Source organism: Ammospiza caudacuta, chromosome 22 (genome assembly GCF_027887145.1).
Source record: "Ammospiza caudacuta isolate bAmmCau1 chromosome 22, bAmmCau1.pri, whole genome shotgun sequence".
NCBI lineage: Eukaryota > Metazoa > Chordata > Aves > Passeriformes > Passerellidae > Ammospiza > Ammospiza caudacuta.
This window is the reverse complement of record NC_080614.1, coordinates 8,044,530-8,064,591: the sequence shown is the minus strand read 5'-3', so window position 1 is coordinate 8,064,591 and position 20,062 is coordinate 8,044,530. Positions and strand designations below refer to the sequence as shown.

General features: G+C 43.1%; 2 protein-coding genes across 5 annotated transcripts; one reads left to right on the top strand and one right to left on the bottom strand.

Annotated features, from left to right (window-relative positions):
* Positions 1–4,826: 4,826 nt before the first annotated feature.
* RER1 (retention in endoplasmic reticulum sorting receptor 1) lies at positions 4,827–12,743 on the top strand. Of its 2 annotated transcripts, none has more exons than XM_058818605.1 (7): positions 4,827–4,885; positions 8,336–8,421; positions 8,959–9,063; positions 9,903–10,002; positions 10,527–10,605; positions 10,712–10,847; positions 11,644–12,743. In XM_058818605.1, the coding sequence occupies exons 2-7, from the start codon at positions 8,341–8,343 to the stop codon at positions 11,731–11,733; spliced, it is 591 nt and encodes a 196-aa protein (XP_058674588.1). In that variant the 5' UTR covers positions 4,827–4,885; positions 8,336–8,340; the 3' UTR covers positions 11,734–12,743. The 2 variants fall into 2 exon arrangements, with proteins under 2 accessions (XP_058674588.1, XP_058674589.1); XM_058818606.1 differs by lacking the exon at positions 4,827–4,885 and adding an exon at positions 5,319–5,348.
* On the bottom strand, positions 12,307–16,182 carry PEX10 (peroxisomal biogenesis factor 10). 3 transcript variants are annotated; one of them, XR_009275623.1, is made up of 7 exons: positions 15,937–16,177; positions 15,698–15,778; positions 14,848–15,254; positions 13,991–14,166; positions 13,572–13,707; positions 13,147–13,291; positions 12,307–12,948 (listed from the first exon to the last, which is right to left on the bottom strand). XR_009275623.1 is itself a non-coding variant. In XM_058818604.1 (6 exons), exons 1-6 carry the CDS (start codon positions 16,043–16,045, stop codon positions 13,220–13,222), a joined length of 978 nt encoding a protein of 325 aa, XP_058674587.1. In that variant the 5' UTR covers positions 16,046–16,182; the 3' UTR covers positions 12,307–13,219. The 3 variants fall into 3 exon arrangements, 2 of the variants coding, with proteins under 2 accessions (XP_058674587.1, XP_058674586.1); XM_058818604.1 differs by having other exon boundaries at positions 12,307–13,291; positions 13,572–13,704; positions 15,937–16,182; XM_058818603.1 differs by having other exon boundaries at positions 12,307–13,291.
* Positions 16,183–20,062: the final 3,880 nt, after the last annotated feature.

The following is a 20,062-nucleotide window of genomic DNA, read 5'->3' as shown; positions in this document are numbered from 1 at the left end:
TGTTCCATATTATTGGAAGATTTTAGAGTCACAACTGCATGGAAATAATTAGACAATGGTCAAAGGTCAGTCAAAAGTCCAGGTATGGGAAATAAAACAGCTCAGTAACAAACCTCGCTGGTTTTATGTGGTACTAAATCCAATTTAGCCATCAGGCAACATTTCCTCAATCTCAGAGTGCATAAAGAACTAGAGAATAAGAATATTTAAAACCTGAAATGATCATCCTTCTATTAAGTTGGATATTTAGCTTTTTATGTGGTAACAGCAGATACCAAAAGAAGGTCTCTTACAATTCTCAAATGTGTGTGAACCCAGCTGAAGCTCCAGATGGATTTAGTAGCCAAAGGTGTGGCTTGGTTTACACCTCCAGCAGTTACAGGTGTGCTGAAATGACAACAAAGACAAGGCTTCAGAAACACACTCCCGACACCACGTGCTCTGCTCTACCCTTGCCATCCCCCCAAAACAAGGATGTTTTCCTCAGCAGTTACCCCAGAATAGCTGCACTGCTGGTAACTCATGTACAAAATCATTGTGAATCATGTGTACAACATCTCTACAAGCAACAGCTCAAGTTCCAGGCTCCACTGGCAGCTCACAGACTCCTCTGCTGCAGGGGAAGGATCTCCAAAGAGCAGCCAGCCAGGGACAGTCCTGGATGGACAGAACAACTGGAAGACCTAGAAAAGCCTCACTGTCACTGGAACTGTATTTATTTATAATTTATAATCTGAAATCCCAGGGGCCTTCATCTTGCATCATGCAACGGGATGCAGCCAAGCTGTGCCTCCTGCAGGGAGGGAAGAGGCCAGGGGATATAAAATATTCCACCTTTCCCAGAGCTTCCTGATCACTACCTGTGAAGCATTGTGCCTGCTTTCAATCACTTCTGCTGATTGCCTACTATTAATGTCACTCATTCTCTTTAGCAATTAAGCCACCTCTTTCTTAGATGTGCCTTTGTCTCTCCCTGGCACATTTCCTTGTCTAATCCTCTTTTCCAGATGGCATAAGGACGCGAGATAAGTGTTGCTAAAAGTTGCTTAGCAATGCAACACATGCAAGGTTTGGAAATGCTGACGTCCACACAAGCACAATCTCTACATCACACATTTCTGCAGAGAAACAAAGGCGTGAACACCCGCAGGGACACGGGGCCTCCAGGAAAAGAGCCACCAGTGCCCAGAGGGAGCAGGGAGAGGGAAAAAGGGAGAGCTCCAAGCTCCCAGTGATGGGATGAGTTCAGCTGCAGGGGGTTTGTTTGTGTTTGGTTCGGATTTTAAGGCAGAACTGGAAATTCTGCTTTAAACACACGAAAGCTCTTGTGTTTTAGCAAGGCCCTGGGTTTTCTGTGATTCAGACACAGACACAGAGCCACTGCAAGGGCTGAGAGAGACCACAAATGGATGTCCCATCCCTGGAAGTGTCCAAGGCCAGAGCTTGGAGCAATCTGGGATAGTGGAAGGTGTCCCTGCCCATGGATGTCCCTGGATGGGCTTTGAGGTCCCTCCCAACCCAAACCAGTCTGGGATTCTCTGTGTGAGGAGCTCATGACAAACAGGAACTGATAAAGGCAAAGCTGTTTATTATCATCTTGGTATCAACCCTACTAATCCTCCTCTCCTAAGAATCACTGATAGGGAATTTATTCCTGCGTTACGTAATTGTGGATTGTTTCTAAACTCTGCAGTAAATGTGTTTGTATGGAATTTATTTAAACTACAATTAAATGTTAGGGGTAATAAATAAGAACATTTATTACACCAACAGTAGTAATTTCACAGGGTCATATTATCATATTAATTCATTTCTGCAGCAGCCCACGAAAACAGGTTGGCACGACTCACTTAGTGTTTGAAAAACCTGAGATGTTACGAATTTATTCATGGTGGGGAACAACTTTGAAACAGCTAGTTCTGAGAAAACAACTGAACTGTAGTAAATGAACTACAGAAATTCACACCTAGCTTTACTCAGGGTAGGCAAATTCTGGTACCACTAAATCAGAATTTAGCGGTCCCCTCCAAAAGCCATTAAAATAGAAAAAAACATTTAGTAGTGGGGAGATTCATTCATGGTTTTAAAATCAGGAATAGTTTTGTTTATGTTTTTACATCCTAGATCCTTATGTTGTAATCATAATCATAATCATAAATTTGGGAAGATTTATTGTGTGGGGAACAACTTTGAAACAGCTAGTTCTGAGAAAACAACTGAACTGTAGTAAATGAAGTACAGAAATTCACACCTAGCTTTACTCAGGGCAGTCTCTTACTAACCAGAATTTAGTGGTCCCCTCCAAAAACCATTAAAATAGAAAAAAAACCACTTAGTGTGGAGATTAATTAATGGTTTTAAAATCAGGAATAGTTTTGTTTATATTTTTAAATCAGGAATAGTTTTGTTTATATTTTTACATCATATGTCCTTATGTTGTAATCATGATAATAATCAAGATTTGGGAAGATTTATTGGTGCCTTACTGGCCACTCACACACAGCCAAATAATAAATAACCAAAACTGCAGAAATGTAAATGATCTGCAGTGAGCTGAGGGCTCTGAGCAGGGAGCTGAGATGGATTCCTGCAGGTGAGGAAGCCCAGAAGGATGGGCACCTGTTTGTGTGGCTAACAGGTGTGAGAGGCAGCAGGGCTTCCTCAGGAACCAGGACAAACCAGACTGAGCCAAAGCACACGGGGAAACAGCCACGGGGGCAGCACGGGGCCAGGCAGCACAGGGAGGAAATGTTTTATGGCAAAAAATGAGTGTTTTCCTTCATCAACCTCCGCAAACTTCATTCATGTGTCATGGTTTCCTTTCATTCTCAAACCTGCGCACATAAAAATGCACGAAAACCACAGGTCACCACAGGTCACTGGGGGCTTTATTTAATTATTTTAAATTTTTTTCATTATTTTTAAAACCAGCTTTCAGAGGCTCTGCTCCATGTTCATTATTACTCAGTTATAGTTGCACCTCTTCACAACATTTTTACCGAATGCAAAGCCAGTTTTACTGTTAAAAAGGAGATAAATCAAAGTTGTTTGCTCTTATTAACCTCCTCTGTTGATAGTTGTAATTATTGTTTGTTTAGTGGACATTTAATCGACCTGAATCTCTGAAGATTCCCAGATTGCAGTGAGCTGTTAACTGACAGCATCCACTCACTAAAGAGATTATACTTGCCAAGGATTGATCTCAAAATCTGGCCCTGATGCTGCTGCAGCTGAAACTGAGATTCAACATTCATGCCAATATTCAATCCATCCTTTACCCCACAGAAGTAATGCTGGGATACCCTAGAGCTTGAAATAGAATATAATATATAATACATAATATATAATATATAATATATAAAATATATAAAATATAATATATAAAATATAAAATATAAAATATATAATATATAATATATAATATATAATATATAATATATAATATATAATATATAATATATAATATATAATATATAATATATATTATATATTATATATAATGTAGAAGATAAACTATATAAGATCTAATAAATAATATAATCTTTTATATATAGGTTGTATATTGTATATAAATATATAATATATGTATACTATAATTGTTTATATTGGAATGTAATTATATTATTATGTTATTATATTTTTATTAACATGTATTTTGATGTATTTATTTCTAGCCTATTTCTTATATGTATATACTATACTCATATACTTCCATACTATAAACACTAAATCAATCGATTTTTCAGAAGTGTCAGGACTAATTTTTTTTGGCATCTTGTCACTTTTGAGCATGTATTGAATGTAAACTTCAGTACTAAATGCTGCAGCCACGGAGCCTGAAGAATTTACTGATTCAGCCGCAAAAGAGATGCTGGGGAGACGCCCAGTGGTGCCCAAAGGCGGTACAGAAACTCGGAACAGCCTCGGGGCAGCGAATCCATGGAAAATAAATAAAATACAAATTATCCTGGCTGGGGTTCGTGTATCAGTGTTTCTGTTCTACGGGAACAAACGCACCTCAGCACGTGTAGGGATGTTTGTGTCACCTCTTTTTCCACGTAACGAGTATTTCTTGTTTTCTCCTACTGATTTTGATTCTTAAAGGTTCATGTTCTCGTTTAACAAAATACGCCGAACTCGTTAAAACTTTAAATCCTTCAGCAGCTTTCGCTTCATCCCGTGAGGGGGCTCCGCTCGGCTCGGTTCGGTTCGACTCGGCCCATTTCGGCAGAGTTCGGTTCGGGCTCGGCTCGGTTCGGTTACACTCGGTTCGGCTCGGGCTCGACTCGGCCCATTTCGGCAGAGTTCGGTTCGGGCTCGGCTGAGTCCGGCTAGACTCGCTTCGGCTCGGGCTCGATTCGGCCCATTTCGGTAGAGCTCGGTTCGGGATCGGCTGAGTTCGGCTGAACTCGTTCGGCCACGCCCTCAGCTCCGCCTCCCCACCCGCCGCCATCTCGCTATTGGCCGCGCGTCCACGCCCGCCCCAACAGCCGTTCTCATTGGCTGAACTAGTGCGGGGGGTGGGGCCTGCCGTGCCCCTCAGGGTAGCAGGGCGAGCCCGTTCAGCGCCGCGCGCCCCGTCCTGTCCTGCGCTCGGTGCGCGCCGGTACCGCCCGATCCCGCCCCGCCTCACAGGCCACACACACACCTCCCACCTCTCCGCCGGTACCGCCCCGCCCGCTCCCCGTGTCCCCTCACGGAGCGCGCACACCTCCCACCGCCCCGCCCGGCGCCGCGGCCCCGCCCTTTCCCCCGGGGCCAATAGCGGGGCAGCACCGGGGCTGTGCCCCGCCCCTGAACCCCGGAAGCGGAAGGGATCCCGGTGCCGCCGCCATATTGGTGTGCGGAGGGGCGGGAGCGGAAGGCAGGACCAGCCCGGTGGCCTGTGAGTACCGGGACCGACAGCGGCCGGCGCGGGGTGGGACCGGGGGCGGGCGCTGCGCCTCCGGGCCGCCGGGAGCGGCGCTGACACCCGCGGGAGGGCGGGCGGGGGCCTGGAGCGAGCGGCCCCTCCGAGAGCGCGGGGGCTGCTGCGGGCTCGGCGCTCCGGCCGCGGCCTCCCGGGGCTCGGTTCTCCTTTACCGGCCCCGCTCCGTGCCGAGGCAGCGCAGCCCCTCCCGTTTGCTGTGCCCGGGCAAGGGGAAGTCCCGGCTTGCGGGCACAAGCGAGAGGCGCAGGTGCGGCTCGGCTGCTGTGGCAATGGATAAAATGAAACGCTGCCTTTTTTTAGTGTGAAAAACCAAAGTGAGCGACCAACGGGATGGTTCCCCGTGGCTGTCGGTTCACCCAGTTTGTAATAAGTCACCTTAGTGTGTTACTGTCCAAAGACAGTGCCTCTATGAGATAAGGTAACCGGAATCAGTAATGTGTGTTTGCTCGTTACCTGCTTAATTTATATTTTAAATTTAAGAAAAGTCTGTATTATGAGCAGACTTATACTCTAATTCTGTACTTCTGTGTGATGATGTGAGGCATAAAGTAAATATTCTTACTGCCAGAGGTTCTGCCTTTCAGAACTCAGCGATCAGTGCTGTTTGTCATGAAATTACCATAACAATTGCGGTGAAAGCATAATTGTTCAGGCCGTACCTTCGCTTACGTGGTGTTTTCTAGCGGAGAAAAATGCTGTAATACGGTTTCGTTTTAGGAGCAGCCTCAGTTCTGCTGCTGCAAACGATTCCCTCGTTGGTTGTGTTAATATATGTGTGTGTGTGTGGTTGTGTTCATTTCTGTGTGTGCCTAGTTGTGTTAATCTCTGTGTGTGTGTGTCTGGTTGTGTTCATTTCTGTGTGAATTTCTGTGTGTGTTTCTGGTTGTGTTAATTTCTGTGTGAATTTCTGTGTGTGTTTTTGGTGGTTGTGTCCATTTCTCTGTGTGTGCCTGGTTCTGTTCACCTCTGTGTGTGCCTGGTTGTGTTAATTTGTGTGTGTGTGCCTGATTGTGTTAATTTCTGCTGTGTTCACCTCTGTGTGTGTCTGGTTGTGTTAATTTGTGTGTGTGTGCCTGGTTGTGTTAATTTGTGTGTGTGTGTGCCTGGTTGTGTTAATTCCTGCTGTGTTCACCTCTGTGTGTGCCTGGTTGTCCTGGAATGGCTTCAGGGCACTCACAGTTCCTTGTGCTGGGCACTGAATCTGATGTTCCCCTCCAAGACAGGTGGAGAGAGGCTTTCACAAGGCTCTGGAGTGCCAAGATGAGGAGGAGTGGTTTAAACCTTCCAGAGGGCAGGGTTAGATGGGATGTTGGGCAGGAATTCCTCCCTGGGATGTTGGGCAGGAATTCCTGGCACAGGTGCCCAGAGCAGCCCCTGGATCCTGGCAGTGCCCAAGGCCAGGCTGCATGGGCATTGGAGCTCCCTGGCACAGTGGAAGGTGTCCCTGCCATGGCAGGGGTGCAATGGGATGAGCTTTAAGGTCCCTCCCAACCCAAATCATTCTATGGTTCCATGATTATGAAAGAGAAATTGCAACTGTCGAGGTTTAATCATTCCCTTAAACCAACACAGGCCGGTGTTCTTAACTGTGAGCTGCCCTCAGAGCAGTGCCAAGGACTCCTGCCTCTGATAATTGTAGAGTTGTTCATTACAGGTGATCTTCCAGCAGAGTTTTAATGTGATGAGAAATATTCCTTAAATTCTAGTCTGAGTCTTGTGGTTAAACTGAGCCCCAGAGAGGTTTCTCCTCAGTAGAACTGATTTATTTCTTGGTCTGCTCTGGAAGAACTGTGTGCATGATAAAATCATAAATAATCACACATAATGCAATATTTTACACCAAGCATGATCCCTGCTCTAGCATCAGTAACCTCACACCCATGATTTTCCACTTGCTCTGCACAGGGGAACATTTACAAGATTGCCTTGTAAGGTCTGCCTGTAGCCCATATTTGCTGGGAATGTATCTGTAGAATTAATTTTGATACTATGAGAGTTTTCATTGATCTCTGATAAATTATTCAATTGAATTAATTGAATAACTTTTTATTTCAGCTTTGTACTTCAGGACATTAAAAAATACCCCAGAATAAAGCACCAAATGATGCTCAGCTGAGAATGCTGAATCTCTGTCCTGCAGAGAGTGGGGAGAAAAATAATTATTTGTTTTGCCTGTAATGGAAAAGTGTGTATATTGTATGACTTTCTAGTAGAATCTTTTCTTTTAGCTGTAGTTTGAATCAAAGTGGACTCAGCTCCTGAAGCCTCCTAATGATTCCCCTTAGCTTTTGGAGTGTAACAGGGCTCCTTTTTTTCTACTTTGTAATTATTCCACAGGATGTAGTTTTCAGATATCTATATCTATAGCTTTAATGTTTTGTGCCTCCTCAGATTATCCTTGATCCCAAATTTTCTGCAGCAGTCTGTATTGCAGCATCTAAGACAATTTGCCTTTTTTTTTTTTTTTTTTTTATGAATGTTTCATAGAGATTTGTTATCCTGTGAGGCTCTTGAGCAGGGCTGAGTGTGCTCCGGGTATCCCAGGGTTACACAGTCCCTCCCCAGATGAGGATTCCAGGAAGTTGTGCCAGGGATTGCTCTTGGTGATGTGGCAAAATGTTCCTGCTTAGGATCCACTTTATTTGCCTTCTATCTCCAAGTGAGCTGTAAAACTCACTGATAAGAAAAATCAAGCTCTTCAATTGGTAGCAGAGGCATGGACTGAAAAATAATCCCCTTGGGTAATTTTATATTTGAGTTCAGGCTCTTGGCCCTTTCACTGTGCAGTTTTGCTCTTGTATAAAACTCTCCTGTCACTGCTCTTGGTGTTGCAGAGACAGAGAAATTCATTGAATGATTCCAGCATGGGCAGCACCTTGGGTTTGCTGCTCTGGCAGAGGCTGAAACCTGAAACCACTGGGGTGCAGAGTCCTGAGTTTATTTCTTCACTACTTACTCAGTATTTAAAATCCTAAGCAGCTTTTTTTTAAAAGAATCTACTCACTGTGGTTTTGTTCTTTGCCTCTGGAGCCCGAGGTGGCAGGAGGGAGGTGCTGCAGTTCATTTCTCAGAGCTTGTACCTCAGCCTGTCCCTCAGCAAGGTGACAATGTCCAGCTGGGCTGGTCCTGAATTTCCTTGTGACCTCTTTATTTCCTTCCCCAAAATGCATTGGATCCTGTCTTGCTTTTATAAAATAGCCTGTTCTTTCCTTTCTTGGACAAGGAATTTTCATTCATTTTGGCATGAATGTCCTCTCTTTAAAAATATTCAGAATAATTTGTTTCAAACAGAACAAACCAGGACAATATTTTGTGTAGATGCTGGCTCAGATAATGTGCTTTAAACCTCCCTGAGCTCAGATTTTGGATTTCAACATTGCCTTCTCCCATGTTTTGTTTTCACAGCCACCATGTCAGAAGGGGACAGCATTGGGGAGTCTGTGCATGGAAAACCTTCTGTGGTCTATAGATTTTTCTCAAGACTTGGACAGGTTGGTTTTGTGATGGATTTTTCTGACTCCTTTAGAATCAGATCTCACTGCAGCTTCTTGAACTCACTCCTTGTTGGCTGGGTTGTTGAAGTGCTGAAATCTATACAAAAGATTTATTTTGAAGCCTTTTAAAATGGATAAATATCTATAATAAATTATTTACTGGAATATTTAATGGGCATGTGTGTGACATTGCACAGTGAAAATATGTTGTTACTGCCAGAAATGAGGAGTGAGTTCAGATTTAGTTTCAAATTCATCTTAACGGAAGCAATTTGCATAAAATATAGAAAATTTAAATTGCTTTACAAAATCCCCAAGCATTAGGGACTTTTTTCCTTTGTAAAAATATTGAAACTTATAAGTACAGTTCTGTGTAAATTATTTGTTTAAAGAACACAAGTGCTCAATGTTATTCTCTTTCCCAAAATACTCCTCCCAAATGCTTTCTTTTGCCCATACTACCCTCAGATAAGCTTTATCCATTGTGCATCAAATATTTTACAGTATTTATTATTTACTTTGTGTTTCCTGCAGATCTACCAGTCCTGGTTAGACAAATCCACCCCCTACACTGCAGTGCGATGGATTGTAACGCTGGGGCTGAGCTTTATCTACATGATTAGAGTTTATTTACTGCAGGTGAGAGGACTGGGCTTGATGCTGAAGTAGTTCCAGATATTGTTGCTGGTCTAATTTGGATTCTAGGAGTGGTTTTGAAGTGTGCTGTTACTTTAGAATCAGGTGTGCATGTGGCAGAAAGTAAATTGTGGAGTCTGAAGAGAGAACACATCCTGTGGGTGTGGAAGTTGCTGATACAGAGAGAAAAATGTGTGACCACTTGAGGATATTCATCTGAATTCACATCTCTGGAAACTGTTGTAATTAAATTTTTGCTTTTGTATTAAAGCTGTATAACAACATGCTCAGAGCCAGGGGTTCCTTTCTGTCATGAAAACCCAGAGGAATGGCTTTGTCAGCATTTCTCTCCCTGCAGGCAGGGCCAGACTATTCCCCACTAATCAGATGTTTCTGTGCCATGCCAGTCTGCAGCTCAGTTAAGAACTTGGAACTGGTAGTCCCAAAAAGTGAAGATTACAGAATTTGAAACCTTTACAGGTTATAGTAGTAGGAAAATTTCAGACCCTGAGGGCTGCAAAGATGATTAAAAAAGAGATGGTTTTATGCTTTTTACTACTTTTGAAGTCCACATCCTGAACATAGAGGAACTGGATGCTAGACCATGGTTTCATGTTGAATCTGTCACTGCATGAGATATTTGCTCTCCTGTCATGTTCAAAAACTTGTTTTGATCACTGAGAATTGATATTTTTACAAGCCCAGAAACCTTTCAGTTAATATGAAGACACAGAAAAGTTTCTCAAGGAAGCACAAAACCCTACTTGTTTAATCTTGTTAAAAATCATTATCAGAGAATAGTTTTCAGGAGGATTTTACCCTTGTCTGTTCTCCCTGTGCAGGGTTGGTACATTGTGACATATGCCTTGGGAATCTACCACCTCAACCTCTTCATAGCTTTCCTGTCGCCAAAGGTAGACCCCTCTCTAATGGAGGATTCAGGTATGGGGAAAAATTCCTTTTAATTTCAAACTTGGTCAAATTTCCAGCTCCTTTTGTCTGATACTGTAGTGTAAAGATAATGGACTTTTAGCACTATATTGTATTTTTTAGACCTGAAAAAAAATCTATACAACTTAACATCAAGAGTTGCTATAAAATTTGTCCTTTTCCATGGGACTTAAATATATTCCATATTGTATTAATTTTCTGTGTTTTGAGAGGAGGTTTATGTGACTTAAACTCTCCCCATAGTTACTCAAGTGGCCTGGCATTCCTATTCCCTATTTTCTTTAAAAGAATCTATATTAAGTTTATTTTAAGGAATCTATGTGAACTTATATTAATCAGCAACTCTTAACTGGGATCTATGTGTGACAATGGAAATTGGGTGTGGTTTTGTTTTGTGATTTTTATTTTTCCCTTAAGATAAAAAGTAAAAAAAACCCAAAAAACTGGGGTCTGATTAGTCTAAAAAAACTACTGTGAGGAGGTTTGTGGTTTGGTTTCTTTTCTGTTATTTTTAGATGATGGTCCTTCCTTACCTACAAGGCAAAATGAAGAATTCCGGCCTTTCATTAGAAGGCTCCCAGAATTCAAATTCTGGTGAGTGGATCCATCTGCCTGTGTTCTGGTTTTGAAAAATACAAATATCTGCATGACATTCATGGTAACTGGGCTTGAAGGATTAATTGTTGCTATTATTTTTCAGGCATTCTGCCACTAAAGGAATCCTGGTTGCTATGGCTTGTACATTCTTTGAGGCTTTCAACGTTCCTGTGTTTTGGCCAATCCTTGTGATGTACTTCATTATGCTATTTTGTATCACTATGAAGAGGCAAATCAAGGTAATTTGGCAAGAACAGAGAATTTGTGATGTCAGGATTTACAGCATTGCTTCAAACTGGCCATCCAGTGGAGCCCTTCAGGTGTTGAATGTGCTGCACACATTTATTTTACTGGAGCAACTTGAGTAACTAATACTTGAACATTAATTGTGGGGCATGTTTTACAAAACTTTATTCTTGTTTCTAAAAGGTTTTGACTTCAGAGTGCAGTGTCAGGGTTTTATGCAGGTTCTCATCCAGTTCCTGTGGCTATTTTGGATGCAGAGGTGTTGAACCATTTCTGGTGGGTGAAAAGGGAAGTTCTCACAAGGTGGTGTGAGGAAGTAGAAGGGAGAAGGGGAAAGAACATAGGCAAGTGATTCAGAACATTTTAACAAATTTCTTATGGTTTGGTAGCATTAAAAAAACCCTAACTTTTTCTTAGATATTCAGAATTTTGGGTGTGTACTGTGATGCAAAGTGGTAAATTTACAAGTTGAAAGGGTAGTAAATAATTAGTTCCTCTATGCTCTCTCCAGTCTCCCATGGTTCCCCAATCAGTAATCTTCACTGTAGTGTACAATTTGTTGGGTAACCCAAAATCTGAGATTTATAAACTGCTCTCCTACTCCTATTTACATTTAAAAACTCTCATACTCCTATTTACATTTAAACTGCTGTAGGATTAGCTGTTTCTTTACCTTTACTAAGAATTCTCTTTCTGGAAGACTCAGTAATTTACAGTGTGTATTAGAAACCATTTTTCTAGATATTACATATATTTCTTGTCTCAACAACTGCTGTTTTCTCTTTGCAGCACATGATAAAGTACAGATATATACCCTTCACACATGGCAAGAGGAAATACAAAGGGAAAGAGGATGTGGGGAAGACCTTTGCTAGCTAGGAAGAAGCAATCAACCTGTTGACCAATTCTACTGCTCACTAAAGGAAAGATTTTGAGCCATTGTAACAATGCCTTTTTTCTTCATAAAAGTGATTAACAGAGTGGTGACAAAGCAGTTGAATTTTCATTTTACGAGGATCTTGCTATTTGTATCTGAAATATCAGATTCTCGAGGAAACTGGCATTCTAACCAAATTGCATTGAGTTTATTCTCTTTTGTAAGAAGTTGGAGAAACTTTGGATAATCCCATGGATTTGGGATAATGTATTTCTTTCAAAATCTGTTGCACTGGAGAGGTTAATGGCCTAGAGTTGGATATTTTTACATAGTTCTCCTGCTCAACATCACCCTGAAGTGCTGTGCACATCTGTGGAGGAAAGTGTAAGCTGGCACACGTGATGCTGTTTTCTGCTTCATGGCCGTGTGCTGTTTTCATAGAAGAATTCAGTAGACCTAAATTAGATGCAGAACTTAAGCCAGTTTCCTAAATGCATGGTATTACTGAGTTATAACCAAACAAGAATAGATAGGAGTAAGAAATTACTAAATTATGGGGTTTGCAGTAGGGCAAAAATACTCATTTAGCTTCTAAAGCAACTCGTTTGTGTTGGGTTTTAATGCCAGTTTCACTGTTCCATCTCCCAGCAGATGCTAAAATTGGGCTCTTTCTGATGACTCAGAACTTTGTTCAAACTCTATTACAATTTCCTTTGAGGACCTGGAATTATAAAAATATATATTTTAATTGTTATTGGTTGGAGTTTCTTTCATACGTAATGGTTTCTTCAATAATTGAAGTTGGATTCGTGCAGCCCCACAGGACGTGCCCAAACTGGCCAGGACAGAACAGACAGTCATGGGGGTTTTAACACAGATTTTCTTTTTTTATGGGGGGGAATAAAATGAGAGATAAATGGACCTGCATGTAAACTTTTTCATGTGATACAACTGCAGTTTTATTAAGTGACTTTTTAATTCCAAAGTTTATTAAAAGACAGTGTTCCCCTTTACTTGTTCTCTATCTTTATATACATCTCTTGCTCTAACACTATTTATGACTCCTTTTCAGTAATGGTTGCCCTCACTTTACCTTCATGCAATGCATTTTTCAGCTCTTCAGGGAGCATTCACTTGGGTTAAGCATGGTTTATAAACCCATTTTTAATATGGTCAGGAGCTCCATCAGAAGAGAAAGAATATATTCCATATTGAATCTAGAAGAAAGAATATATTCCATATTGAATCTAGAAGAAAGAATATATTCCATATTGAATCTAGAAGAAAGAATATATTCCATGTTGAATCTAGAAGAAAGAATATATTCCATGTTGAATCTAGAAAAAAGAATATATTCCATATTGAATCTAGAAGAAAGAATAGCTTTATTCTGTCACACAGGAATGTAGTACCACCTTGCACAGTTTCCAGTTTAATAAAGCCTTTTCTTGGACCAACCCAAGTATGAGGAGACAGAAGAGGTTCCCTTTACATTTGGTAGTGCCGTAGGTAGATCAGTTTCTGAGGATGGAACTTCTCTCTGCACAGTGGACATTCTGCCTACAGAAAGAAAAGGGAGTGGATGGATATAGTGAATAGTTGTACTAAAAAAAAGGAATAGATGGACATACTGAATAGTTGTATTTAAAAAATCTGAATAGAACTGTTTAGCTACTTTTAGAAAATATTTTTTCAGTCCCAGCTGTGGTACAAGGTCCCCTGAGCTGGCCCAGTGTTGAGTGCTGACCTCACCCATGTCGTTGTCACTGCATTTCCACAGCTCCCAGTGCTGGTGAGCTGTGTGTACTCACCCTGGTGCTGGTGAGCTGTGTGTACTCACCCTGGTGCTGCACCAGGCCGTGATGCACTCCCAGCAGAAGAGGTGCCCACAGGGGGTGGCTGTGCTGTGCCTCCTCTCCTCCAGGCACAGCGTGCAGCGCGACTGGCGCCCGGCCGCCGCCTCCGTGCTCCTGCTTCTAATTAACACAGGCACAGAGGGGTTAATTGTGTTAATTGCACTCACCCTGCTCGGCAGAAATACTGGGTAACACATCCTGGGGTCAAACCCTTGCTCAAGGATCAGCCCTTTTCATGGAGGTCGCAGAAACACCAAAGCATGAAGTCCAAGACGCACAAACCAGGAAATAATTACTTGTGCTAATTAATGAAATGTTTACATCAGACTGTAACCTAAACTGGGGTGTCACTCCTGTTCTTTCCCACCCCTTTCCTAAGAATTAAGAACCACCTCTTTCTTACTTCTGGTGGGTGAGGTTGCGGTGCAGCCTCCACTCCTGCCTTGCTCTCTGCTTCTGTTTGAAGCTGTACATCTGAACTCCAATGGTCAGCAGAAGGTGGAAGAGGGAAATTATTCCAAGGAACTTGTAACTTGATCTGATGCTCTGATCCTCTCCTTGCAGTCCTCCAAAATGCAGCTAGAGAATTCACAGAAAAAGAGGTGTTTTGTTACTGTGGTTTTAGGAAATTCTTCTCCCTCTCCCCATCTGCAATAGATTTGGTATTCTCATAATGTCAAAAATATTGACATTTTAGGATTTCTCAGCCAGCTGTCTCAGGAGTTGTAACCACCTTCAGTCAAGCTGGACTTAGCTGCTGTGTGCCCATAAAAATTGCAGTTTTAATTGTTTTGGTTTTCTTGTGTATCTCTGAGCAAACAAACACCTCTTTCCTGCACTGATGCTGGGAATTGTTGAGAACTCTTTTGTCTGTACACATTTCTGATGTTCTTTTGTAAAGATACAAAATTATCTTCATATAGAAAAGTGCTACCTAAATGTTTACTGGGTGTTGTTCAAAACAGTATTTCCCATGGATTTATCAACTCACCTCTCACTCCCAGTGTGTTTGTGGCAGACAGACTGAAGTTACACAGTAACTTCATACATAGAATATGTATGAACATAATAAACATTGATATTAATTACCTGTAACCTCCTGACTGCAGGGACTCATCACCCCCCACATAAAGCAAAACCTTCCTTCTCACCCCTCTGGCTCTGCAACAACAACCAAATTTCTTATCCCTTTTATACATACAGCACCCCAGAAGAGTCCAAAATTCTGCAGTGGACACATCTTGAACCAAACCCACTTACATATGAGATGCCTGTGACCCTTTTGGACAGGTGATAGAAGGTGCCCTGGATGTAGAACACTGCCAGGTGGAGCCGGTGCAGCAGGGGGAGGGATTGTTTGAGGACATCCACGATTTGGGAGGCTCTTTTCTTCTGCTGCTCACTGAGCTGCCCAACCTGCCTCCGAATCCAGCTGCGAATGAAGCTCCTGCTGGGAAAGCCGAGGGCTGGGGGGTTCTCTGGGCTCCTGCATTCCTCAGCCTCCACCTGCAGCTCGTGTTGGAGGTGCAGCAGTGCCTTTTCCAGGCAGTAGGGCACCAAGGTGTGCAGGGAAATGAAGAGGGCCCGACGAAGGAAGGAAGGCACCTTCTTCTTGCTCGGGTCAACCTGAATGATGTTCACATACTCTTCTCCCAGGGTCTGATAACCTAAACAACGTGTGTGACAGAAAACAGGGTGAGAGGGCAGCTGCAGCATCATTCTGGATGTGCTGAGCAGTGGGGACAGGCTGTTCAGGCTTTGGAATTTGGAAATAGTTCTTTTTTTGTTGAATTAAGATAAGTGTCATCGTGACATCCAGTATCTGCAGTTTTAGGCTTGAAGCAGGGATACTTTCGATGGTATCCCTGATTTTAAAAAATTCCTATTCCTGCAATCCTGCTTTTAGAAGAACATCTATCTATGTGTTTGAACCCAACAATTTCGTGCTTTCATATTTACCAGAAGGCATTTATCCAAACCAAACCAACCCCCAGGATGATAAGAACAGACTGCTGTTGGGCAGTCTCAGGTGGTGATCACCAGCACTGACCCCTCAGCTTTCAGATGTTGGCAGAAATGATAAAAAACGATAAATGGCAGAGAAGGTTACCTGATAGCGTGGTGAGCACGAAATAAGCCACATCGGAGAGCAGCTCCACCTCCCTCCTCCACGCCAGCCACGGCCGGGCACCTGCGGGACGGGGCTGTCACTGCACCAGGGCCGTGCTGGGCCGAGCCCTCACGGGGAATTCCTCCCGGTCCCTCCGACCCCCATCCGGAGCCGCTGTGCGGCGGATCCCGGAACACCCGCGAGGGCTCGGGACGGATCCAACCCCCCTCAGGCATTACCCGCCAGCCCCCTCAGCGCCGTGCCGGCCCCGCTGCGCAGCCCGGCCCGGTAGAGCTCGTCCTTCTGCCCGCAGCGCACCAGCCGCGCCGGGCCCGCCGCCGCCGCCATGGCGGGCGGACGGACACGGGGCCTCAGGCGGCGCCTCGGCTCCGGCAGCGGCGGAGCACCCGCCAGCCGCGCAGGGATATCCCGTCAGTGAGGGGCGGGAAAAGAGGCGGGAAACACCTCCCCTACGCTGAGGGGGAGAAAAGGGTGGGAAAAGGGGTGGGAAAAATGGGAAAAGGGGCGGAGAGAGTGGGAAAAGGGGTGGAAAAAGTGCCGTGAAGGGTGGGGATGGGAGGGAAGGGAGGGAAAAGTGGTGGGAAAAGGGGCGGGAAGAGCGCCAGGGGAGGGAAGGGCTGTGAGGGGTGGGGCGGAAAAAGGGGCGGGGAAAGGGGCGGGAAGGGCTGTGAGGGGTGGGAAAAGGGGCGAGGAAATGGACAGTGAGGGGCGGAAAAAGGGGCGGGAAGGGGCGGGGAAAGGGGAGGAAAAGGCTGTGAGGGGCGGGGAAATGGGAGGGAAAAGGAACGGGAAGGAGCCCCGCGATCGCAGCTGAGTTGCTAATATCGGTAAAAGTGAGATCTAGAATGTTTCAGAACACAGTTCACACGGAACCCACTGAATCACCGCTCCCCAGGCAAGTGCACTCCACAACCTTGTACAAATTCCAAATTCTCCAGCCCTTCCACAACTCTTTTTTTTTTTTTTTTTTTTTTTAATTAAACATCATGTTGCCCTCCACTATCTGCAGTTTTAGGCTTAAAGCAGCGATGCCTTTCATGGTGTCATCTATTCCCACTTTTAAAAAATTGCTTTTTAAAAAAATTGGGGTTAATTCAGAAGGAAGGTGTGTTTAGTGTCCTACTACTGCTTTTTTAACAGCTGCGAAATGAGCTGTTTGTATGGGGAAACTGAACAAGCTGCCCTTTGTTTTCTTCCAAAAACAACAAACACAACCTCCACACAGCAAAGCTACAAACACATCAACATGTCAGTGCATCCTTCTCCAAAATCGTGGTACCAGGCAGATAAATCTCTACTTGTGTGTGTATTTATATATATTTACACTCTGAGGTCTCGTACATTCATTTTTGCCAAAACACCTTTTTAAAATTTTTTTTTCCTAGCAGGTTTTAATGTTGCATTGTTATAAATTCAATTTTGCAGCACTCTGAAGTGAAAGTACAATTAAACAGCTCCACATTTAATTAATTTATTTGACAAAACTATTTAACTGAAAGTAAAGTAGGTGTTTTCCTGAAGAATTTACAGATTGATATGTCAGGAACTCACTGGAAAATTTTGGGAGAGCAGGAGATTGGTGGGTTTTTTCTTCTTTTTACTGAAAAGCAAAGAAAAGCTCCCTGTGGCCAAACATAACCACAGATAAACTGGATATTTGTAATCCTTTCAGCAGCCTATTAGTGCACAGATCGTGGCATCAAAGTTCTAATTAAACTGCACCAGAAGTTGTACGTGATAAGTAAAGCTGTGATGAATCTTACAGATAAGCAAAACATTTTTAATCCCTCCCTCCCTGCTCCAGGCGCTGCTCAGTTTTCATTTGTTAGGGTGTGTCGCAATCAATGGAATCGCGGATTGTTCCCTCTGTAAAATCAATGGAATTAGGAAAGAAAAAAAAATTGGCACATTTTTCGCCGTTCAACAGCAGGGGACGCACCTGCATAAGGAAATATCCCACGGGAAGTGGGGTCTGGAACGGGACATTTTCACACTTAAATCTATTAAATAAGAATTTCGAAGCTGCCACCTTAAATTATAGAATTTTTACAATTTACAAACTTTACTGACCAATCCTTGGATCATTTTGTTCAGGATTCCAATCCAATCTCTCCTGGTTTGATTTTTGTCTAAAGGCAGAGCTGTGTGTATCTCACACATCCAACAGCTCAATTGTTGAGAAAAATAGCAAACATATTTGTTGCCTTTTTGCTGAAGCGGGTAAATGTGATTTTCTTATTTTATGGGTCAAGAAACAAAAGAAAAGCTTGAAAGATTTTTGGGGTTTTTTTGCAAAGGTGAAATCCTGACTAATGACCACTCAATTATTAGATTGGAAACCATTGATAAAGCTAAAGGTCAGACTCTGCCAACAAGTGTTAAAACATTTGAAATGTGTAAGTTCTGTGTATCTGCCCGGTTTGGCTTATTATATGGATTTTATTATATTCTAAAAGCTGTTTTGTGATGTTTTGAGGGGTGGGGGGTCCTGTCCTGAGCTGAGGAGGTGCAGCATGCCAAGTAACCTTCCCATTTTGTGATATACTTTCATACATATATTCATACATAGATAAAAACACACACATGCATAAATAAAATACATGGATAAAACCACACACACGTTGGCTGTTACACTATGATCTGCCAGGAAAATCTGATTCAGATTCTTATTACAATTATTCAGTCAGAACACAGACACTCTTCTGTATTCTGATTGATACTGGTGACTTCAGAAAACCACCATTATCTCTTAAAACGTCATTGCTGGGTTTTTGATTGAGTTTTTGGGAGTTTTTCTTGATTTCCATGCCATGCTTCTCTGCTTTTCCTTCTAACACACCTGACAGGGGAACGAGCTGCTTCGCTGACGTTACCACAAGGAAGTCCAAAATGTAAAAAACCCCTGGGTGCTCGGCAATGATTAACCTTTCCTCCCACGGGCTACTTGTCTGCGCATCACAAAATCTGATTTTTGCCTCTGCAGACCTGCTGGGAGACACGAGGTCGGGAGCGCAGCTTTCCAGCAGGGCAGCGGGCAGATGCTTCAGCTCCCAACCTGCAGAACAGGTTCCGCCGATGCCAAAGGAGCGAAACGTCTGCTCGGCATTGTTACCACCCTCCCCTTCCCCCTGCCTCCTCCCACTCTGAACTTGTTACCCTGGAGCTGAACTGTTCGAGCAGGGGCTGTGAAGCTGCTTTGTGACCCGAGCCCTCCGCGTGTGAAAGCGGGGCGGGATTTCGCTGCAGGCTCCTCTCTCTTCTCCCGGGTTTGTCCCGGGTGTGAAGGTTGGACACACGGCAGCAGGGACAGCCCGTCTGCACTGCCCGGCCGGGACAGACAAAGGTGTGTGTGTGTGTGTTTGCTTCGCTACTTTCATTGCAGCCATCACTGGGGTGTCATTTTAATACTTTTGTTCGCTCTTGGGTGTTAGAAACAAAGTTTAGAGTACGCTACCCCAGCCTTGTAGCTGGAACAGAATTTGCTGCTACTTTTGCTCTCCTTTTTGAAGGAAAAGGGGAAATGGAAAGAGCGTCATGTCTAATGCTTGTTTTATTTTATCATGCTTTCTCTTGTCCATGAAAATGTTCTGGAACCTTGGAATTCTGTTAGTCCTAAATTTTTAGATTCTCTGAGCTTGTAAACTGCACATGTGATTCAAGCAAACTGCATAAGCAAACTGCATATGTGATTCAAGTTTAGATTTTTCTAACTGGACAACTGCTTTTTTTTTAAATGAACGATTACTGCATTCATTCAGAACTGATAACCTGAGCCTTCCCAGGTGTACGGAGCCAAAATGAAAACTGACTTGGATAAGAGAGGTTGGATGTAAAATAAACTCCAGGTATTTAAATAAAATACCAGTTTAGCAACAGAACGTGGCTGATTCTGGGACTGAACAGCCAAGTCTTGATTTGGGAGGAAAGACATGCACAACGCTTTGAAAAGGTATGCATGTTTTTATTTTTGAAAATTTTTAAAATAAAAAAATCTAATTCTTTTGGGCTATAGAGAAATAATTTTCAGTTATTTCCTGGCATAAAAATGTGGGTAATGATTGCAGAGATGTGGAAAATTAGGATGGCTGGATTGCTGGGACTGTGTATGCTCCAAATGCCTCAGGCTTCAGGGTTCAGATGTAGGTCTTAAATATACCCTGAATCCTCAGGGTGATAATTTCTAGAATCATGCTCTGTTTCATGGTAGAGGTAGGTTGTCTGTTATAAAATAAAACAGAAGCAGAGTAAGAGTCACTCTTGGTTGGTTGGAGGTAGGAAATTGATGCCATGTTCAGAACGGAGCTCAAAGTTAACTTATTGTTTCAGAGAATGTGGGAAAAGTTT

Coding starts and splice junctions, on each gene's coding strand:
- PEX10 (XM_058818603.1), bottom strand. CDS start 16,045: ATGGCGGCGGCGGCGGGCCCGGCGCGGCTGGTGCGCTGCGGGCAGAAG. Junction 15,255..15,697: donor CGTGCTCACCACGCTATCAG/GTAACCTTCTCT, acceptor CACGTTGTTTAG/GTTATCAGACCCTGGGAGAA. Junction 13,292..13,571: donor CGGCCTGGTGCAGCACCAGG/GTGAGTACACAC, acceptor TTCTTTCTGTAG/GCAGAATGTCCACTGTGCAG.
- RER1 (XM_058818605.1), top strand. CDS start 8,341: ATGTCAGAAGGGGACAGCATTGGGGAGTCTGTGCATGGAAAACCTTCT. Junction 9,064..9,902: donor TTAGAGTTTATTTACTGCAG/GTGAGAGGACTG, acceptor CTCCCTGTGCAG/GGTTGGTACATTGTGACATA. Junction 10,848..11,643: donor CTATGAAGAGGCAAATCAAG/GTAATTTGGCAA, acceptor TTCTCTTTGCAG/CACATGATAAAGTACAGATA.